Raw genomic sequence first — 21,282 nt, 5'->3', positions numbered from 1 at the left:
CACCGTATGCAGAGCTCTGTGGCATGTTACAACTGGAAGTTACTGAAAAGATCTTTGTAGTGAATATTCAAGTAATAAGGAATAGCATTCAATTTCAGATCACTTTCTCAGTTTTCAAATCTGCCGATTTAAAGCACCCTAACTGTATTCTTTTTCAGTAATAACTCAATAATTTAGTTACCAAAGAGCTAGCTGAGACTTTCAAAGTTGCCTCTGACAAGAAGGATTTGTTCAGCACATTAAAAACCCCAAAATGTAGCAAAGCTAAAAGTAAACCAATTGGTCTCTTACTAACAGAGGAAAAAGCAGCAGCTAACACTAGCCATTCACTTGTTAGGGAACACAGGATTAGAAATACCCGACTCCGGGGATTAAGCAGTCCTGTCCACAGAAGGATTTTCGCTGTGTATAAAGCACGGTATTTTGGTTACTACACATTCAATTTTTAATACATTACCACCTGAAGCCTCACCTGTTTTGTTCTAGGAATGCCTTGTGTTCATACATTCACAATAATGGAATTTTGCAACACTATTACAGACGATCCTTGCTCACTCACCTATATCCATATGACTCTGCCTCCATCTCAGGGATCATTAGCCATCTAAAGACACAGCCGGAGACCTATGCAGAGATTGTTCCTTCCAACAAAACCTGTGAGAACGAACACCACGTGCAGGTGGTCTAATGGGAACGTGTTGGTACGTTACACAATTCCAACACAGGCCTTTTATAGTAACATTTCTTACTGATCATCTCAAGGTAGGGTATTTAAAGGTCTATTTCTAATTAGACAAGAGCTCAGACACCGTGCTATTAAGGATTTAAAACACAGATATGCATCTAGCTGCTCTTTTCATTTGTTTTAATGCCTAAGTTTGTATTATCAGTAAAACGTGGCTAAATGTAGGCTAATCTCTAGAAACTGCTAAAACATACTACGGAATGAGAGTCTAACTTGGTATTCTGAACGACAACCTCATCAGAAGTACACTGTACAAAAGAAACCATCACAAGTAAGTCAGTGTTTAAGGAATTTTTATTAAACCAAGAATTTTATAATCCAAATTACGTTTCTTTGCTCAGCTATCAATTCTCACTGTCAACTAAAACAGTGGTGATATTCTGAGCTTTTCCACAGTAAAGAATTACAAAATTAAAGAAAGGAATGCTTTAAATTTTTGTACTGTGCTGAAAACTCTTTTCCCCCGGGTTTATAAAACATTAATTTGTATTTTTTATTTTACTATTTTTTTTTAAATTTTAAATCAGTAAGTAATCTAGGACTAGCATTTGTTTTGCTAGCCCCGGCGTTGCTCTGTACATAAGCTTCAAAGTTTCCTTTCCTTTTTTTATTTATTTTATATTTTGCAATGTTTTTCTCAATATTTAATAGTTTTTCCATGTTTAGATTTTTTTTTCTTCGGTGAAGCGAAGTTCTAGATTGTAGTCCCGGATCTTTCTGCAAACAAAAACAATGTTGTTAGGTTTTAAAATTAAAGCAGCACCTTATGTTTTCTGACATGCTTTCTGCAACCGTAAGCCCAACAGCACTTTGGGCTTTCACGGTATCAATCATACCAAAGTGCTTTACAAGCAGTGTATCAGAGGTATCCTCCACTTTTTAGAGACATGGAAGTAAAGTATCCCATGTCTGTGGTACCTGGTAAGACAAAACTGAGTCTAGAACTAAACAGTACTCTGCACAGCACGGCCTCATACAATGGCTACGCACAATACTTTGTTACTGTAACTAACTTGGCTGCAGGTCACCTCTACTCTTAAGGCCAACATACCACGGCTCATCAAGTAACTACACTAGCAGTATTTTCAATTTCCAATTACTAAAACATCATGGAGCATACGGAGTAATGGTCTCAAAGTTTGGGCATCTTAGTTTAGGACAGACAACTTATTCAGCACTTGTTTACCTCCAGTGTGAAAGTGGCACTAGCAAAAAAAATAATGGAAAAACAAAGAAGCATGGAAAAAACATGACTCAAATTCTGCCTCCAAAAGGAAAGTCGCAGAAATGAAAAGACCAAGAAAAAAGAAAATTTAAGTGAACAAATGTTAAAGCAGGCATCTTCAACTGATAGCTATAAATGTGGAAAGTAAGTTCATATACATGCAAAACCTAACTGGACTGAACAGGGAATAGGCTCCTGTATCATCCTCAACTCCACATTCTCCCCTTTCAGAATTGTAAGGATACCACCTTTTGCCTCTTCCTTTCATGCAAAACTAAGATACTAACCCCAGAGACGGCAATAAAGAAAATCAGTATTTTAATTGACATTTAAGTCACCAAAATGTGCAGTCAAGATAATATGTAGTTTAGTTTTTAATTACTGTATAATTTTAGATTTTGGCAAGTATATACAAATTATAGTGTAAATAAGCTATTTCATTTCTAAGGAAAAATAGGGTTGGAGTATTGTTTTAAGCTTATTTCAATTCCACAAGTTCCTCTTGAACAATATAAATAGTGGCATTTGACAGAACTGCCCATTTTTGCACGCATGCCTGGAACTAATTCCAGCTAAACATGCTGTTAAAAGCAATGCTTTAATTCCAGCTAAATATGCAAGACATGGCAGTAGCATTTTCTAACCAAGAGCTACAGAACTGGACAACAGGATTGAGCACAACATTTTTTTACAACTGTGACCATAGCTGCTACTTTCTGTGGCTGCAAATGATACAGAGCCTGGAAGCATGCTGCTTACAAAGCCATGGACTAAGGACTATTGCCCCAGTCAACCTATAAAACTACAGCGCTCAGAAAACTTACTTATTAAACACTTGGAACCCCAGTGGGATTATTAACTGCCTTTTGAGCAGCCTCTTTAGCTTGGTGGGCTTGTAGTACGGCTACAGCTTCATCAACCTGGTAAGTAAAAAAGAAAAAGCAATGACGGAAGCTTAGCAATATCTGTGTATTTAAGTTAATAAAACAGTTTAAATTATACATACAAACAATGCCTGCATTGTTAAAAAGAAAAGGATAACATTACAGTTCCAGTTCATGCTCATGTAAGCCACTGACACCCTCTGAAAGAGGGTATTCTAACTTCTCACCCTGGGCCACTGTTGCATTGCTGCTACTCCACTGTGCCAGCATAAACACCTGTTAAATCAGTGTAGACCTAATTGCTGATAAAACTAGTGTAAGGCAAAAGTCCACCTACCTTCGAACGAAGAGACTCAGGAGACTCGAGCATGTGGAGGAGTTCAGAGTTGTCAATCTCCAGCAACATACCAGTGATCTTACCCGCCAGAGTAGGGTGCATGCTTTGAATGAGAGGAAATAGACGTTCACCTAGAGAGAAAAAAGTTACTCAGAGTGACAAATCTCATCTGACAGAGCCTAGATTTAAGGCAAAAGGGCAACAAATACCTTGTTCTACTGCTAAAACTATTTATTCTGCATTTTAAGATTGATGAAAGAGTACTTTGACTGTCCTTCTGCTACAAGGCATAGAGAAAGGTATCTCATACATACCTAACATCTGCTTTTGTTCTTGTGGAGGGGCAGAAGCCAACATGGAAGCAGTCAAGGGTTCCTGACCTTGCACATGGACAGCAGGCTGTAAATTAATTTAACACCGTTTCAAAATTAAATTCTAGTTCCTAATTAGGTGCAGCTTCAAATATCCATTGTTCCATAACTCAGCATAAACAATGCCTACACTGTCAGAAACATGGAAGAAATTACAACTAAGTCAATTTAATCAAATAGTGCTGGTTAGAGCTGGGTAATGCTGGAGATTAGTATCAACCGCTCCATTGTGGGGCAAACACAAGGAGAATTTAGGCTAAGGTATCAAGCAACTGGAAAATATGAAGTAACACAGGATCACATCCTGTCCCAGGTGAACTTGAAATATACTTAAAACCCCAAGGCTATAACTCTGCTGCCACAATGCAGAGCCTAAATTCTAGAACAACAAAGACAACTCTTAATCATAAGCGCCCCCCTCCTTCCTCTGCAAAAAACACCAGCAGAAGCATGGACCAGTTCCTAAAATTACATACCTGCTGCATAGCAACCTGCGGCTGTGTATTAAGATGCTGCTGAGGATTACGAACACCTGCAGCATATTTGTATTGTGGTACTGTGCGTACAGCAGGAGTAGCTGCAGTAGCAGCTGCTGCAGGACGTGGACCCATTGTTTGTGTTGATGTATTAGCTGAAAAAAAAAAACGTAATTCTGTATGTGAGTAATTAATTTTTTTATTTAGCCTACACTGTACACGTTACAAAAAACCCCCGGCCCAAACAGAATACCTAATTTAGGTATTGTATTATAGATTCATCTCAGTAATATTGTCAAGCATCACATCACTGGTTGTATCTGAAGGTTCAAAGCTCGACATTTACTGGATGTTACTTTCCAGTCACTTCACTAATGAATTGCTTTTCTTACATGCTACTGAAAAAAGATCTGTGAGAAAACATTCACTTTGGTTGAGTATTAATTTAATTTCATTCTAACCTCAAAGGACACTATTTCCTGAGCACATTACATCAATAGTCATCCTAAAAAAAAGATACTTTCATGAAGTAGATAGCTAAGAAATACTACTGCCTAGTACATTCGGAGAGAATTAAGACTCCATTACAATCAATTCTGGTTCATTCAGTGATGTGCAGATTCTGCATACATGACACTGGCTCACAGTATTGTATGACAAAATAAGAGCTAAAATTCTATCACCTCAGTATTTCTACATGCAACCTATTACTACAATTGCCAAACAATGTTTACAAATGGCAGAAGCTGTCACACAGTGTTATTAAAATGTACACTGAAAGAAGAAATGCTTCACGCTAAAGAAATGGGACCACAGCAGGAGTCTTTGCTGGGACACTACTTAAAGCAACTACTAGAAGGTGATACTAGCTTACTCATTTAGTAAGAGCCAGAAAAGGAGGGAAGTGTTACCACGTGATATTGAACTTACGAATGTTTTTGAGAGATCATCCTGAATCAGCAAAATTAAAAAAGAAGTCTAATACTTAAAGTTTACATAATGAAACTCACCAACACGCTGTGTTGACATGACTCGTGGAACTTGTGAAGAAGCTGGTCTCATGGTACTAAATGGTGGTCTGGGTGCTGCTGGGCGGATTGCACCAGGCATGTTTTGGAATGCTATGTTTTAGAGAAAATATATTAAGTTACATGCTGAAACACTGAATGGTGAAAAGAGTTCAGAGGTAATACCACCAACATGACAAAGAGAAGACTGATACTGTAATGCTATGAAAATGTATTTAAAAGTGCAAAGGTAAATGCGATGGGAGTTTACCACAATCACTGGAAAGAGGAAAAGAAGAAGTGACTTACGATGAGGTCTGGCACCCTGAGCAGTCCAGCGAGGACTAGGTCTAGCAAGTTGAGCGAGTTGATTAGTAGGATAGTATGCAGCACGGTTCTGAGTCTGTCAAATATAAAAACACTGTGTAATTTTGTTATCTTTGAAGGGCATGCTGAACAGTCCCTCACCTTTCTGCTACGAAATTAGAATGCTGAAATTATGGACACATGCTAATAAGTTATATTTACTGTTAAATCTAAACAGATTTTATACACAGTACAAAACATTCAGTTACTTAACTCTATACATACCTGTGGGATAGCTGCCATGAAGTAACCTGAAGGAGGTGCTGGTTGGTAAGGGTTGATTACAGGATTAGGTACTGCTCTTACACTTGCCATTCTCTGCATATACTGGTTGGTGAGATGAGCTTGGCGCTCCTCTTTACGCTGGGCTAGAGCTACATATAATGGTTTAGTAGCCACAATTCTACCATTCATTTCTGTGACAGCTTTGGTGGCTTCTTCTGGTGACGAAAAGCATACAAATCCAAATCCTTTGCTGCGGCCACCTTCCATCATGACCTGTCAGTACAAAATTTAGTTTTAAAACAAGAGAATGTTGTATCTACTCAACTCGCATGAATTTCTTTTTTCAGCTTACTAGAAGTGAGACCACAGGTTTGTTTTACTGAATTGATTTATAAAAAGGAATATAATGGCTTAATAGCTGTTTACTGAATACAGATTAAAATCTTAGTGAAGTAATAATAAGCACATTATTGCACTGAAAAGATGTCACTTTTCTCACATTAACATCAGTACCCAAGTTTATTTCAAGAAAGGATGATCATATGCATTTAACCTGCGATGTACAATAATCAAGAAAGCAGATGTCCACATATATAGTGTATAGTAGCAGTGGTAAGTGACTGGGTCACATCTGTTAGTGAAATAAATCACTCTTCCTTGGTGAAGGATCACTGTTCATTTTCAGAGAAAGGACAAGCACAATCTATAAACTTTACTTTACCTTTGCACTAGTGATTGTACCAAATGGGGAGAATTCTTTTCGGAGACGCTCATCATCAATCCCATCATCAAGATTTTTCACGTAAAGGTTTACACCCTAAAAAAAAAAAGGCAAGTTATTTTTGAAAGCAAGTGGTCTGGGTAAATCTAAAAATATCATAGAATAAAGTTAGTCCTCTTGAATTAAAACTGAACCTGGTATCTGGTGATCCTGTCCTGCTTCATTTGTTCAAACTTGCGCTTCAGCTCCGTCTGTCTTTCCACCTTTTTCTGAGCCCGGCCAACATAGATTTGTTTCCCATTGAGCTCTTTCCCATTCATCTCATCTACAGCCTTCATTAATAGACAAGAGGTTAGCAGTGCTTTGTATTCCAGTGTTTTTCAAGCATACAAAAAAAAAAGTAACTCAAATATAAAAAGTTACATAAGGATTCCAGAAAAAGAGCCAATCCACCTAAAATATCACTAACAAACAAAATACCCCAAGACTTCCCTGCTTAAAGTAAAATGGAAATTGCTTCTGAGTGCGCTTCTGTCCAGTTAAGAAAAGTCATACAGGATGCAAAAAAACTTTTCTTATAGGAAGCTGGGGAAAAAAAAAATCAAGTCACATAATGAAGAACTATTTCTCCAGCCTTATCTTGCTAAAGGCAGAGAAAAGAAAGCAAATTAAGTTGAAAAGCTCTAATTCACGCACCTGACTTCTGTTTTTAAAAGCAACATCTGAAACTGTAGTATCTATCAGATATCTATCTTTTCTTATACTATACGTTAAGCTACAGCTGGCATATATGGCTTTTTAAAAAATTTTTAATCTTTCATTAAGTAAATACTTAGCGAGGATGAAAATAGGAACTTTTTTTCCTTTATGCTGTTTTGAGTTACAACCATTAAGATGTGAAAACTCTGGCACAGATTTATTCAATTAATTTAAAACCAGAAGTCACCAGTTTATTGTATACCTTCACGATCAAAGCCATTAAACACATATTTACTGAGATACTAGAATTCTGTGTTATTTAAAACACCCAACATGTGATTCTGACTACTGTAAGAGAAACAATTCATCAATGAATGTATGCAAGACTGAACAATGTAGATGTAAGACAGACAGGATTTGTTCTAATCTCTTGCTTGTACACTTGCAGTACTGACAAATCACCAAAATGCCTTTTGAAAAGCAAACTTCGCTTGTTGCCCTGATTTGTTCTGTGCTGAGTTTTTCTCCTGATGCTATGTCCCTACCGCCACAGTCAACTGACACATCAAAGCAAACAGATGACAAAGAATGAAGTTATACAGCATACTGGCATGTTATAGACATATATACGAATTAAAAGGACCCTTCTTCCAAAGTTACTCTTCAGAGTAAAAGCAACATGACAGGGTTCTATGACTATTTTCTTATCCCTGTGCTAAACATGCTCCATAAAACTAATAGCTTTCCTGCTGACTTTGCAGTGCTGAAGTCTGGAAACACAATCCTTTCTGCCTTGCACAAACGTTTTGCGCAACCAAATTGGATCCAATGATTCATCTGGGTTTTGCAGAGATGTAATAATTTACTATGCTTGTATGTTGCCCAGCATGAGGAAGTCCAAATCTCAGAGACCTTTAAGCCCAACTACAACACATTATTAAATTATTCAAGATTCCCCATTTCTACACTAGTTCCAGCTGGCTCAGAGTATCTTGACTTAATAGGCTACTCAAATCAACTGATATTTGCTCATAAGAAAGCATTCTAAACAACAGAAACTATGCTAAGTCATTTGGGAAGCAGACACCTGTTTTTGCAGTGTCCTTGACCAATTAAAAACGCTTAAAGAATTCACAAGATTTCAAAACACTCAGTGAAACACATTATTTGGGTCTCAGTTATAGAATTCGTAAAATGAAGTCCAAAAGCTTACTTTTTGGGCATCTTCATGTCTTTCAAAACTAACGAAGCCAAAGCCTTTGGATTTTCCACTCTCATCGGTCATAACTTTCACACTTAGGGCAGGACCTAAAAAGATAATTAAATACTTATGCTTTGTATACAGAATGTATTCTCTTCACATTTTGAACATCCTGTTTAGAAGTCTTAATATTTAGTTTGTTTCATTTGTATTACAAAGGACTCCTGCACCAATCTAGTAAACATAACCCATTAATATAAAATTGCTAGTTTGCCATGATGCTGAACTTCAGCCATTATGGCTGAAGTCTGCCACGCTGAATTTCTTTCCTACTGAATTTTCAACCAAAATGGGGTAGGAATTTCACCTCAAAGTGAATGAAATTGTTCTTCTCATTAAAAATGATGACATTTAGAAAGCATTAGTGCTTCCATCCTTTGAAACAGATACTGAAAGCCAGAGAGGAGGCCTTTCTATTAGGTATGTGCTTCACCATTTATCCCGGTGAAAGGCCATCCCAGTCAGCAATTCCAAACCTTTGAAAAATTGCAGTTCACAGATCAATTGAGACAGATATTAGCAGCTAAATTCGCTACCGTTTCAACCACAGATACTTCAATAGTGGAAGGGAATTTCCTGTAAATGCTGCTTAGGGCTGCTATAGAATATCTCACATGCAAGGCTTTGTCTTGCTTTACATGATATCCACTGGAGAACAGCAAAAGCATGGAGGGAAGAAAACAAAAAAAAAAGCTGAGGCTGAAAGTAACTGAATTAAGGAGTTTGCCATTTCCTATTTCGATGGTGACACACCATATACATTACTAGATCATGATCATATGCCTGCCCCGTGCACAACTGAGGATCAAGACAGAACAAAATAGCTTGCCAAGAGAAAAGTTCCTTATAATTTTGTATTAGGTCAACCACCACAATGCAACTGAATAATGAAAGCAGAGATACTCTGAGTAAAGATAAGTCTGCAGGTCAATGAAAACAATGGCAAAGTCATTTTTCATGTATCCTGTAGTGAATTCATAACATCAATCTATACTAAAACAGAAAAAACTTCTATTTGCAACTTTAAAAAATTTGAAAAACTAATTCAAAAGACTATTTAGACACATTATTTTCAGATTATCAGAAGCAATTCTGATGGCAGGATTATATATGCTATTCTGCCTATTTAAAATTCTGCAGCGGATGTTACCACACTTTGAATCTGAAATTGGAATTAAGTACCAACTTTTCAGTACCTTTTTTTATTTTTTTAAATCAACATCAGACAGCCAGCTGATTCCTTGTATTATAAGGCACTGTACAGATAAGATACAAGTAGTAAGCTGAAGTTCACTTGTGTTTATATAAAGTTAAAAGTTTAAGACATTACCAAACTTGCCAAAGAGTTCCTTAAGTCTCTCATCATCCATGTCTTCTCCAAAATTCTTGATGTAAACATTGGTGAATTCCTTTGCTCTGGCTCCAAGCTCTGCCTCACGTTCCTTGCGGGATTTAAACCTTCCAACAAATCTGGTTGCAGGAGAACAGAACCGTGTAGATTAAAGCAAGTCTGCCAAGGTTTAACAATTTACTTTAATCCTCTAGCATCGTATTTTATTCTTAATCAGTCCCATTGTTCATTATAGGCATGAAATTCTTTAGATAAAATATTTACGATAAAACTCCATCAGAAAAACAATTTCACTATCCTTTGGTATATCAGTGTGCTTATCACAGCCACTAGCATAAAAATGCTTTCAAGCCATTGGCGAGATTGTTCACTCCTATAAAACAGCCTTTGACAACAGGAGCTGGACAATGGGAAAGAGTACTAGGTAAAGTGGCTAAACAGAAATTCTAGATATCAGCATAATCCCTCTGCCATACTACAAACTTGGCAGCCTTAAAGCAGTTACCGTTCTCTGATCCAGTTTTTAAGCAAGGGATATTTAACTAACCTCCCCCACTCCCTTACACACCTTTCCAGCCTATATCAAAACAAGACTGTTGGTTTGTTTTGTTTTGAATAGGCATAGAGAAATAAACAGTTCAACTCACTCTTTAGTCAAATACCATTGCAAATTGGCTGGGAACACCAAAAGTTAGTTCATACCATCAGAGAAAGAACAGAAGCTGAACACAACACTCTGCAACCCAAAGAACTGCTCTAGTACAGACATTACATGGCTAACACTAATTTCTGATTGTAATAGACTTTTGCTCTCAGATTTTATTGTATTGTCCAACTTTATAGTTCCAAATCTGACAAATGCAATAAAGTAGCATACAGTGACTCAACATTTTCTTAAGCTTTGACAACTTCACCTGATTTATAGTAACCAAGGGTGGTAAGAATGATAGTGGAATGTGTTCAGCAGATTTTGATAGTGAGTGAAGTACTTTAATTCACTTCTAAAAGCCTTGCCTGGATAGAAATTTAAAGCAAAATTAACCCTCATGATGTTTTTTACCAAACAAAGTTTATGTAAATCATGTGTTTTTATGACTACATGTTGACCTTTTTTAACTAATTTAAAAAGGTTATATGAAGATAGAAGCTGAGTAAAAACATCCACAGTATGCCAGTCAAGCACAGAACAAGCAGGAAAACTAAAGTTTCAAAATGTATGTTCTCCCTGTATGTGGCTTGATCCATCCATCTCTACATGTAAAAATAATCCATGATGGTAAGCTGATGCTGATTTCTGTTACCCTTTTTCCAAACCCTCTCAAGTATTCAGAGCTATTCTTTTGCAACTATACCAAATACCATAATGATCCCTTAGGCATAGCTGTGAGGCACACTCACCCCCCCTTTCAAGCCTAGATATCACTAACCAAGTAGCCAAATAACTTTTTTTTCCTACAGTATAAAACAGTGATAATGTTTAAAACATTATGTTTCTGTAGGTTTTATTTTCTGCTCCTATTTCCTAGATATGCCTACTAACAGACATTCATATAAAAACATTAGTGTAATCCAATTGCTATTCAGGACTGAGTAACTCTAGAGCTTTACATTTCATCCAAAAAATGGGTAACATACCCATCCCACAACTCTTATAAAGGAAGTATTATTCAGAATACCCGATGCATTGTATTTTATCTCAGACCAGTAAGATCAGAAAACCAGAGAAGTTCCCAAATCCTCATTACAGCATTGGCTTGTAAGACAACTAATACAACAATTTTTTCCCTAGAGTCTATTATTAGCCTTTTCTGAACTTATTCTGCCTTTAGAATAGGCAGGCGATATAATTCATAATATTCCTAGCACTAACATTCTAAATCCTCTTTAAAATTAGAAATTTTTAGAACAACCTGCCTTTTCTAGGTAAGCTTTAAGTATTTGTCCGCTGTAAAATGAATTTCAGTCCGTCAATCCCCAACTACATATTTATGTACTTACACTTTGCGGTCATTAAGCAGCATACCATTCATTTTTTCAATAGCTCTTTCTGCAGCTTCTTGTGTCTCAAAATGTACAAATCCATAACCCTTGGATCCATTTTCATCACATACCACCTATTAAAGAAAAACCCTGTTGTAATACCCATGGAATGTTTCCAGCGTAAATTGAGGGGTTTTTGTGTCAAACCATTAAATGCACCAATAATTTTCCACTAACCTTACAAGACAGGATGTTTCCAAAAGCAGAAAATGTGTCATACAAAGCTTTGTTATCAATTGATTTGTCCAAGTTTTTGATGAAGATGTTTCCTACACCGCTTTTGCGTAGAGACGGATCGCGCTGAGACCACATGATGCGCACTGGTTTGCCTTTAATGACGTCAAAGTTCATGGTATCCAAAGCTCGTTCAGCTGGAAAAACATCATGGAATTAGTAGGAAACACTAAAGTTATCTTAGTAGGCACATAAATAGCATTTGAAGTACAATTCTTCATAAAATTTTTACTATTTCAAGTCCAGCACCACCAACAAGATGCAAACCCAAACCTCCAATGTAAATAAACCCGACTCTGTTTTATGCAAGTAAAAACTGGCAAAAACTCCTCAGCACAAGCTGCACTTAGGAGATAGGAAGGAGCACAAGTCAGCTGAACGAGCTGTAGAAATCCCAGTAGCCTAAACGATTGGACCCCACTATGAAAAGATGGTACGGTGACAGGAGAAAATGTATCGAGTGATGGCGATTATGACCTATTCCACAGGAGGAAAATTTTTAACATTTGTGAAAATCAGCTGGCCATTCCCCCATCATGTAGATGTATACTGTATCAATAAAAATGCTTTTAGAGGTACAGCTTGTGCCTATATGAGGCCTTTTGCAACCTTTAACATAAGAACTCCTAAATCACCAACACCCCTAAATGGACAAAATTTCTTTGCTAGGTGAAGTTCAAGCCTGGTTCAGGCAGCTGTTCCACACAACTCCTTCCTTAATGACAAAAAGCATCTGTGATGGACTTCCGGGCAAGGGACAGTTCAAAGAGATTTAATACTAGCCCTTGCTTAATTTTGAAAATCTGAATTTTTTTTATATATATATATATATATATATATATATATATAAAAAAAAAGCTCATGATGAAATGCATACAAGCTCAATGAAGGAGCAAACATTAAAACAGCAAAATGAAGTAATGTAAACCAGGTTTTGTTACTCCAATGGAGCAGTTTTTCCAGTAGAACTCCATAACTAACTTTTCAAAGCCTGAATTTAAGATCTCAGTGTATTTAGATAGGGAAGTATCAAGACTTCTTCAGTTTTCCTATGTCCCTTTAAAGCAACAAGACATGTCTGTGATGTTTTAATTCAACAAGGTATTTAAGCAAGAAAGAGCAACAGTTCTCAAGTATGGCAGACTTATTTTATGATCTCCTACATCAGGTCCTTTTCTTCATTGTTCCTGCACATCTGGAAGAACACTGAAAAAAGTCCCAGTAAATACCTGAAGTCAGACCCATTGGTACTAACTCACTTCACTGCAATTTGCATATAGCAGAGCAATGTGATGTTAATAAGACTGAAATCGGTTTAGTATTAGTTTAAAACCAGTAACTGTGTCAGTTAATTGCCTTTCTTAGGAGAAGGACCAAGGGCCAATCACATTGTGAAAACCCTTATTTTATGTTTTTGTTCTTTCAGTGCTGCTTTTATCTTTAGCTAGGTTGTTGGATATCATGGCCAAAGAAAATTTGCAATCAGCCTCTGGTTCAGCCGGTACATGACGTTTTACATCCCTTCTTGCCACGTTTTCAGATTACAAGTGAATTTGAAGATTATATTCTCTGAAAAGACATCTGTAGAAGTTAACGAGACAGACAGCTAACATTTTCTTGTAAAAAAAAATCATCTATTGATACTATTACATATTCACATAACAGCAGCAAGTCAAAAACTGATTTAAGCTGAAGCCACAAAAAAATGTAAGCATTGCCAGTCTTTTAAATAAGCTAACAAAGCTTTCACAAAATTTAATATAAATTAAGCAGGAGAGAGAAGACAACCTAGATACTGATAATGGGAAACAGAAAGCATTGGAAGGCTTTACATTACCAAAAAAAAAAAAAGGATGGCCAAAAAGAAGAAGAAAAAAAAAAAAAAAGAACTGTGGCTGTCAGACTGGCCACAGTAGAAACATCTAACACTTCGGTATTGCCCTGGAAGTCATTAGAATTATTACTGCCAGCACCAGCAAAAGTGCCAGCAACAAACAGTTCATTATTTCCAGAAGTAGTAACAGGGTTTCCTTTACTAGAAAAGAGGCTTTTCTAATTCATGCTAATTGCTTCTAGAATAATCCTGACACTCCTCAAAAATGTGTGTTCCTGGACACATTCCCCAAACATCTGACTCAAAGTGGGTCCATACTAGCCTTCGCAAACATTACCACTCTCAACTAATAGTGAGCATGTATCTTAGACCAATGCAATTTCTCCACAAAGACAAGGACAGCATGGAAACTCTCAACAGCTCTCCTCATCTCTTCTATGGAGCAGAAGCACAAGAAATTTAAAGATCTCTGCTTAACCAACACCACATTGTCATTCCACAATAGATTTTAAACATTACTAGAATACATCTGCAACCAGGTACAAGCTACTCTCATTAGAATTCACAACTAGTAAAACTGGCTTACTTTCATTACATTTCAGCCATAAAAGGCTGCACACTAGTTTGCAGGAGGCAATTCCATTCAGCAGTTAACTTGTTACCAAGCAGACACACCTACCCATGCTGTACTTTTGCTGATTCTGCTGGAGCTTTTATTGAATGAGTCACCAGTTCCCATTTTAGTCATGAGCAACTGGACAGTCCACTTCAGTAACAATTTCAAAATCACACGGAATATACACTTAATGCTAAATGTACATAGCAATAGTTATAAAATAATAAACCTCTGGAAACATAAACATCCAAAAAGGGGGGAGTGCAGTTTCAGATTACTCAAGAGTACTTCCAGTTTAGTGATTAAACAAGATTGCCTGGGCTTTACTCCGGACTGTGACTCAAATTCAGAAAAGTCACAACTATGAAATGTGTCATTAGGCGTAATTGGTTTTTGGAAGAGCTTTGAGATCCCTAGTTTACAGACAGCTGGTAATGTCAAACACACCTTCAAAGACATTTTCAAAACCCGAGCTACTTGTTACCAGCTGTTTAATAAGCATAGCCCGAGATGTAGCTAAGAATTAGGCTAAACCAAGAAAAGGCAGCTAGCTTGGAATCAAAATGAAACCAGTATTACTGTAAGAATTCATCCTCCTATTTCAAGGTTTCAGTAAATGGATAGAATGATCTATGAAAAAAAAAAATCAGCAAATGCTTTCTAGGTATTTGCCAAGAACATCAAATTCTAAAGATGTTGCAAAAGTATAATTACACGATATCATTTAAGTATATTTTAAACAAGTGCTTCCAGATACATGCCAGATGCAAGTTTGATACAGATGAGAAATACTTTTAGCTGAACTGGACTAGGTGTAGAATAAAACAGGTGTGGTTCCCAAAGTCTGAAAAATACTTGTAACATTTGGAGTATGGCATTTCTAGAAGAGGCACATTCTCAAATTCTGAATGCAAGCACTGCTCAGGTGAAAAGGCTGTATTTGTTCCCACATTTGACAAATTACAAACTAAGTCACAAAATGTAGGGTTGAACAGGTTGCTCAACTAATGACAAAGTCAGCCCCTACAGAATTCATTCCTAAGGAGGAGAAGCATTTGAATCACCTTCAACTTCTGCCCTGACATTATCATATCACAGTACTGAACCATGCTAACCCCTTATTTTTCTTTGAGAGTAAACTGTACCATAGGATTTTACCGAATGAAAGAAAAGTATGTTAAGCATTCAAAATCACCTCAGCCTAAACAATGGCTAAATAAATGAAAAGCTCTCTGAAGTGAGAGCTGATAACAGGTGAAATATCTGCCTACTAAAAAGATGAGACAGTAACTTTTACTACTTACATACAGATATCATCAGTACACCAAAGTCTGATCTGATAATGGCTATATACTAAAGCCAATTTTGAAAGCCAGTTAATCTAATTGCTTGAAAAGTCTGTAATTCAAATCTCTCACTTTTGTACGCTTGAAAATAAAGCCATTATAATACTCTTTACTTATGTTTACTTAACTGTATCATCGTTTACTTATGTTTACTTAACTGTACTTGAAATCAAGTATGTTCTAGCTGGCCAAATTATTTTTTCTTTTAGTTGGACTCCCCAAAACTTAGAACCGGACACATTTGGTTCTTTTATCGAAATACCCTCCAAATGAACAAGCTGGTTTGCCAAACTTAGTACAAGCATGACCAGAACTACATGGAAAGTTTCTTTACTGATGTAACTTTAGAGAACCAGCAACACGTCGTGTAAAGCAAGTTTAATAAAAACACAACTTGAGAAACACAATGTCAGTTTACTGAAAAGAGAAATGGATCGGAACAGAGCTTGCTACATGAAGAGCAAGCAAAGGAGGCCCAAGTAATTTCATCCCCTCCCCTACACGTGACAGACCTGCCATGGCGTTTTAGCGTATTATGCTTTGGCCTGTGCTTTGACTGGACGTCTATAAAACTACCAAGCGATCCTGGTACGTTCTACTTCCTTCTTTTGGCCTCTTAATCACGCATACACACCCAGCTCCTGCGTTGTTATTAAAAGGTGCTAATGACTATGATGTTTTCTTCAAGCTAGCCTTCATCTCGGATTCCTGATGCAGCCGCGGACGGACGTGCCAGCCTGTGGAAAAGCCACCTGCACACACACGCCCTCCCCGCGGCCGCCGGCCCCCGGGAGCCGCAGTCGCCCGGCCGGGGCAGCTCCACCCGGCCCCAGGCTTTCGGCGGGGGCGCCCGGGCCCTTCCCGGCCCGTCGCCGGGGCCCCGCGTCAGCTTTCGGTTCCCGGCGGTGGTGCGCGGAAGCGCCTTCCCCCCCCCCCCCCCCTCCCCGCCACGAGGCGCGGGCGGCCCCCAGGCCGCGTGTCAGCCAGCGGCGGCCCCGCCGCAAACTTCCCCCTGCGCGGCGCCAAGTTTGCCCGCGTCCCGGCAAGGCCAGCGGCGGCCCCGGGAGCGCCCGGGCGGGCAAAATGGACGCGGGGCGGCGGCGGCCCGGGGGGCCGGGGGGGGGGGGGGCGGCCGCGCCGAGCCCTGGTGGGGGCGGGGGAGAAACATGGCTCCTCCGCCGGCGGCCGCCCCGGCGCTCCCCTCACGCCGCCTCGCTCGCCGACCCCCGCTCCCTCCTCCCCTCCCCGCGGCCCGGCCCCCGGCCGCTCACCGTCGGCGGGCTGCTGGAAGTTGACGTAGGCATAGCCGAGCGACCGGCGGGTGATCATGTCCCTGCAGACGCGGATGGAGAGGATGGGCCCGGCGGGGCTGAACTTCTCGTAGAGCATGGCCTCCGTCACGTCGGGGTGCAGGTCCCCCACGTAGAGGGAGGCCATGGGGTAGCTGGGGGCGCTGGGGTTCATCCTGCCGCCGTCTCCCGGCGCGGGAGGGCAAGGGCGGGGGCGCTGACGAGGCGAGGAGGCCGCGGCGGCCCGGCGGTCCGTGAAGGCAGGGGCCGGCGGTGGCGGCGCGGGGGAGGGGGCACTCCGGAGGCGGATTCGAAACTTAACGGCTGCGGGAGGCGGATGCGCGGCGGCGGGTGAAAGGGGCGGGGGGGTTCTGGCTCACTCCGTGCCGGGCCTGGCGAAGGTGGCGGCGGCGGCGGCTGCTGCTGCTGGCCTCGGCGGGGGTCGGGCTCGCTCTGTGTCTCCTCTCGGCTGCGCCGGGTCCGGGGGCTTCGCTTCACCGGGTTATTTTATATCAAACCGGCCGGTTGCAGAAGGTTGGCGGGAGGTGGAAGAGGGAAGGATTTTTTTTTTAAAAGGTTTTTTAGGATTTTTGGATTTTTTTTGGCTTTTTTAATATTTTTAGTAATAAATGGTGCGGCGGGGCCGGGCCGGCGTGTCCGGGTGTCCGGAGCACACGCACTGCGCACACAGCTCCGACGGCGGCCGGGGGACAAGGGGGAGGCCGCCGCCCCGGCCGCGCACTATATATACCCGCCCCGCCCCCACCCGCCCCCACCGCGCCGCACGCCACGCACCGACGGCACGCACCGCGCAGGCGCCGCCGCGGGGGAGGGCGGAGAGATGCCCAGCGCCGGCGCCCGGCCGGGGGGACGGCGGCTCTGGCGCATGCGCCGCGGCCGCCGGGGGAAACGGTCGGCGGGCAGCGCGCCTGCGCCTCCCGACGTCACCGGGGGCGGTGGGGGCTCGGCGCCAGGGCGCATGCGCCTACGTGAGAGCACATGTGCGCGGCGGAGGGGGGCCGGCGGGGAGCCGGCCGGGTCAAAGGGCGCGTGCGCACTGAGCGGATCAACGGCGAGCGGGGTCGGGTGGGAGGGGTTAGCGGCCGTGCGCGTGCGCCGCGCCCCGCCCCTCCTCGCGCGCGCCTCGGGCCGCCAGTGCGGGGAGCGGGCGGGCGCAGGCGGCGCTGCCAGTGGCGCGCGCGGGCAAGGAAGGTCGCGTGCCGGCCGGAAAGGGACGGGCCCATCCGGCCCCGCGGCGCATGCGCGGAAGGGCTGCTTCCGCCGGGGGGGGGGCGGTGTGCGGGGCCGTCGTGAGGGGGTGGCGCTCCCGCCCCGGGGCGGTGGCATGTCGGGGCCTCGCGCGGCGGGGGCGGGGCCTCTGCGACGGCGCCTCGGGACGGCGGGGCCTGCACGGGCCGGGGACTTGTGTCCCGTCCCGTCTCTCCCCCCCCCCCCCCCCAATTCCGTGTGAGGGTTTCAGGCTGCCGCACGGGAAACGGGCGTCCTCCCTCCCCGTGGCGGCTTGTCGGTGCCCCGCCGTGCTTCCCAGCGCCGTGCCTCTGCTAGGGGGGCTTAGTCCTCGGGGCCGCAGCCGCGCTGTTAGAAGTTAGCGAGAGCGTTCTCCTGCCGGTGCACAGGCCCGGGCCTCGTCCGGAGGTTGGTTCGTTTTTTCCAGGCTGACTTGGACGTTAGGTAACGCCAGCTAACGGGCTTGGTACGCCTGCAGCGGTATGCAAAAGCTTTGTGAGGAGCGTAGCTCAGCTGGCTCATGGGGAGCCCAGCGATGCCTTTAATTGCCGCCCCCCGTCCCCGTCCCCCCGTCCCCGTCCCCGTCCCCGTCCCCCCCCCCCGAGCTGTGCAAACCAGGACTACGCCTTTTCGGGATTGTGGATTTTGCTGAAGAAACAGTAAAAGACGCGAGGAAAATTTGAAGCTGCATCTCCGGGAGGAGGATTGTCAGTAGACTGGCAAAGCCGGTGTTCTAGCGGAAACGGAGCATTTAGGTTCTGCCCTGGTTGATCCTTAAGCTCAATGTATTTGGTTGCTGTATTTTGTGCTAAAACATTAAAGTTTTGGTTGTAGATTGAATAGTATCGGGAACGAGCTGACTGTCTTTTTGTAGTTTTAACGTGTGTGTAAGGCATCTGCCATTATTCTAGGCAGTTTGGGGGGGTCATACAAGGCAATAATGTCCCATTAGAAGCTTGTCAAATGAGTGCCGTGACTTGTGCCATATAAAGAATTTTTAAGAGAGAGAAGCAGCAATCCTGTGGATTTTGGAAAACCTGTGACAAGCATACTGCTGGTTTATTTTTAGCTAGCTTCTCCAGTCCTAAAAAAATGAAGCCTTTCACAAAAAAAGGAAAGTGTTTTTCTATCTTTTAGAATTCTATGCGGTTTTTGTTACCAACTAATTAAATGTGTTTCAGATTCTCACAAAAGAATAGAATCAAATCAAATGTGCTTCATTCCTGCTAAACAAATCAGTACAAATGTAAGGCAAGAAGCCAGACCTTAGATTTGCAGGTCTTGGAGATAGCAACTCTTTATGTTTAATGTAGTTTTTCTTCTGTCTGGGGGGCTTTTTTTTTTTTTTTTACGTAGTATCAACAGAAAGAGGAAGTATTGTCTGCATTTTCATATCTTGTTTTATTTTCTTGGTTTATATTTTGTATTTTGTTATATTTTTCTTTCACCAGCATTTGCCATCTTGGGTTTAAATAGAGCCGTAGGAGGGAGTACTTGTGGAATTTTGCTGTCACATGTGAAGGATTCCACTTGCATTCAGCAGCTGCTGCAGTTTTACTGCCTCTTGTTGGAGATCACCAAGCCCACGGCAGAACTGGCATCTCCCCATCTGTTTCATGGCAAAGGATGACATCTTCGTTCAGCTCCCCCTGCCCCCCCCGCCCGGCATTGGTGTTTTAAACTGAGATACTGACTTTGCATTTGAAGCAGCTGACGAATGAACATGTCCTCTTCTGCTGGCCCTGCTATAGCGATGGTTACTTCTGTCGGACAAGTAAAGCAAACGGCCAGAGTCAACGGTATCTTATAGTGAGGTTTGATGTGTTTTTACAGGAAAAATAAAAACCTCTAGTTTAAATACTGGTTTATAATGCCCTCCCTAGGATGTACTGTGTACTGTTCCTGTTTCTGCTCTCCCCCTTCCTTCCCTGGTTCTGTTCTTCAGCATACCTCCTTTCCTCAGGCTGTCCTTTTTCACGCTGCTATTTCTTTCGTGCTTCTCTGTCGTTGGCACCTGGGCATATTCTTACTTGTTTCTTCTTGCCTAGGCATGTTCTTGCTCTTTCGTGTGAGTTAGGTCACTCCGTTTCTGTCCTCCGCGCTCCTGGATGATGGCAGGAACGAGCCTAGAGCATGGTAGGGCATTTCTTCTCTCTTGCCCAATTTAAAAAAAAAAATTGCAACTTTTGTTCAGCATAGAGGGACTTTTCGGTGACCTTGCTCTTAGCCTCTTAACAATGTATGGCTTGAGTTTTCTAACACTATTGGGGCAATAAAAATGCACTCTTGACCTTAGATGGATACCCAGCAAAGTTCAAATTGCTGTTCAAAAGCACTGGAACTTCCTAATTAAACATTTCTAGTCTGTCTTCTTTCAGCAAAATAATATGCTTCTTGTGTCTTGTCCTCATAGATGGCACTCATTTCACTTTGACTTGAAGCAAGGATGTAACAGTTAGTAAAAGTTTTGCCGTCTACTCCCCCCACACGTCCATACTGCCACAAAATATTAAAGGGGGAAATTTGGATATCCTTTATGAGAGAAAAAACCTTCGCAGCAGGAGGTAGGCATAGTTAGCTGATGGTGCTCAAAACAATTAGCTTGTTCTCCTATTAAAAACACATTAAACTTATTTTTCAAGATGTGGCCTAATTGTTTTAAGGCAACAAGAAAGGATGGTTTTGTAGTTGAGGCAGAAGACTTGCATTAAGCTTTAGATTCTGGCACTGGCAAGTTCTGCTAGTCATTTAGGATTAAATCTCATAAAGGACTTGGGTGCTTGCATGCTTGGTTCTGCGTGGTTCTTGTCCACCCAGAACTGCAGTCTTGAGCCCTGGGTGAGGTTTGGTGTCTGGAAGGGATCCTGGCAGGAGAGCCCTTGTTGGGTGTTGCCTGATATTCTCATCTGGATCTCTCCAAGATCCATTTTGGCTCTGCTGCTCTCAAGTTCTGCATGGTGGCTGATAAAAGTTGCTGTAGTGTGCTTGTCTTGTCAGCTGGGCTTAT

At 41.8% G+C, this 21,282-nt stretch overlaps 1 protein-coding gene and 1 long non-coding RNA gene across 2 annotated transcripts; one reads left to right on the top strand and one right to left on the bottom strand.

The window, feature by feature from the left end:
- Positions 1 to 1,021: 1,021 nt before the first annotated feature.
- PABPC1 (poly(A) binding protein cytoplasmic 1) lies at positions 1,022 to 17,749 on the bottom strand. Its single transcript, XM_076329322.1, has 15 exons — positions 17,010 to 17,749; positions 11,886 to 12,079; positions 11,667 to 11,782; positions 9,648 to 9,787; positions 8,270 to 8,364; positions 6,552 to 6,689; positions 6,358 to 6,453; positions 5,637 to 5,909; positions 5,355 to 5,448; positions 5,049 to 5,159; positions 4,039 to 4,193; positions 3,506 to 3,590; positions 3,192 to 3,322; positions 2,795 to 2,890; positions 1,022 to 1,462 (listed from the first exon to the last, which is right to left on the bottom strand). The coding sequence occupies exons 1-14, from the start codon at positions 17,200 to 17,202 to the stop codon at positions 2,798 to 2,800; spliced, it is 1,914 nt and encodes a 637-aa protein (XP_076185437.1). The 5' UTR covers positions 17,203 to 17,749; the 3' UTR covers positions 1,022 to 1,462; positions 2,795 to 2,797.
- Positions 17,750 to 18,505: 756 nt separating this feature from the next.
- Positions 18,506 to 20,685, top strand: LOC143156201 (uncharacterized). Its single transcript, XR_012994582.1, has 2 exons — positions 18,506 to 18,719; positions 19,727 to 20,685. It is a non-coding gene; the product is annotated as an uncharacterized LOC143156201 (long non-coding RNA).
- The last annotated feature ends 597 nt before the right edge of the window (positions 20,686 to 21,282 follow it).

This window comes from Aptenodytes patagonicus, chromosome 2 (genome assembly GCF_965638725.1).
Source record: "Aptenodytes patagonicus chromosome 2, bAptPat1.pri.cur, whole genome shotgun sequence".
NCBI lineage: Eukaryota > Metazoa > Chordata > Aves > Sphenisciformes > Spheniscidae > Aptenodytes > Aptenodytes patagonicus.
This window is presented reverse-complemented; position numbering and strand designations above follow the sequence as displayed.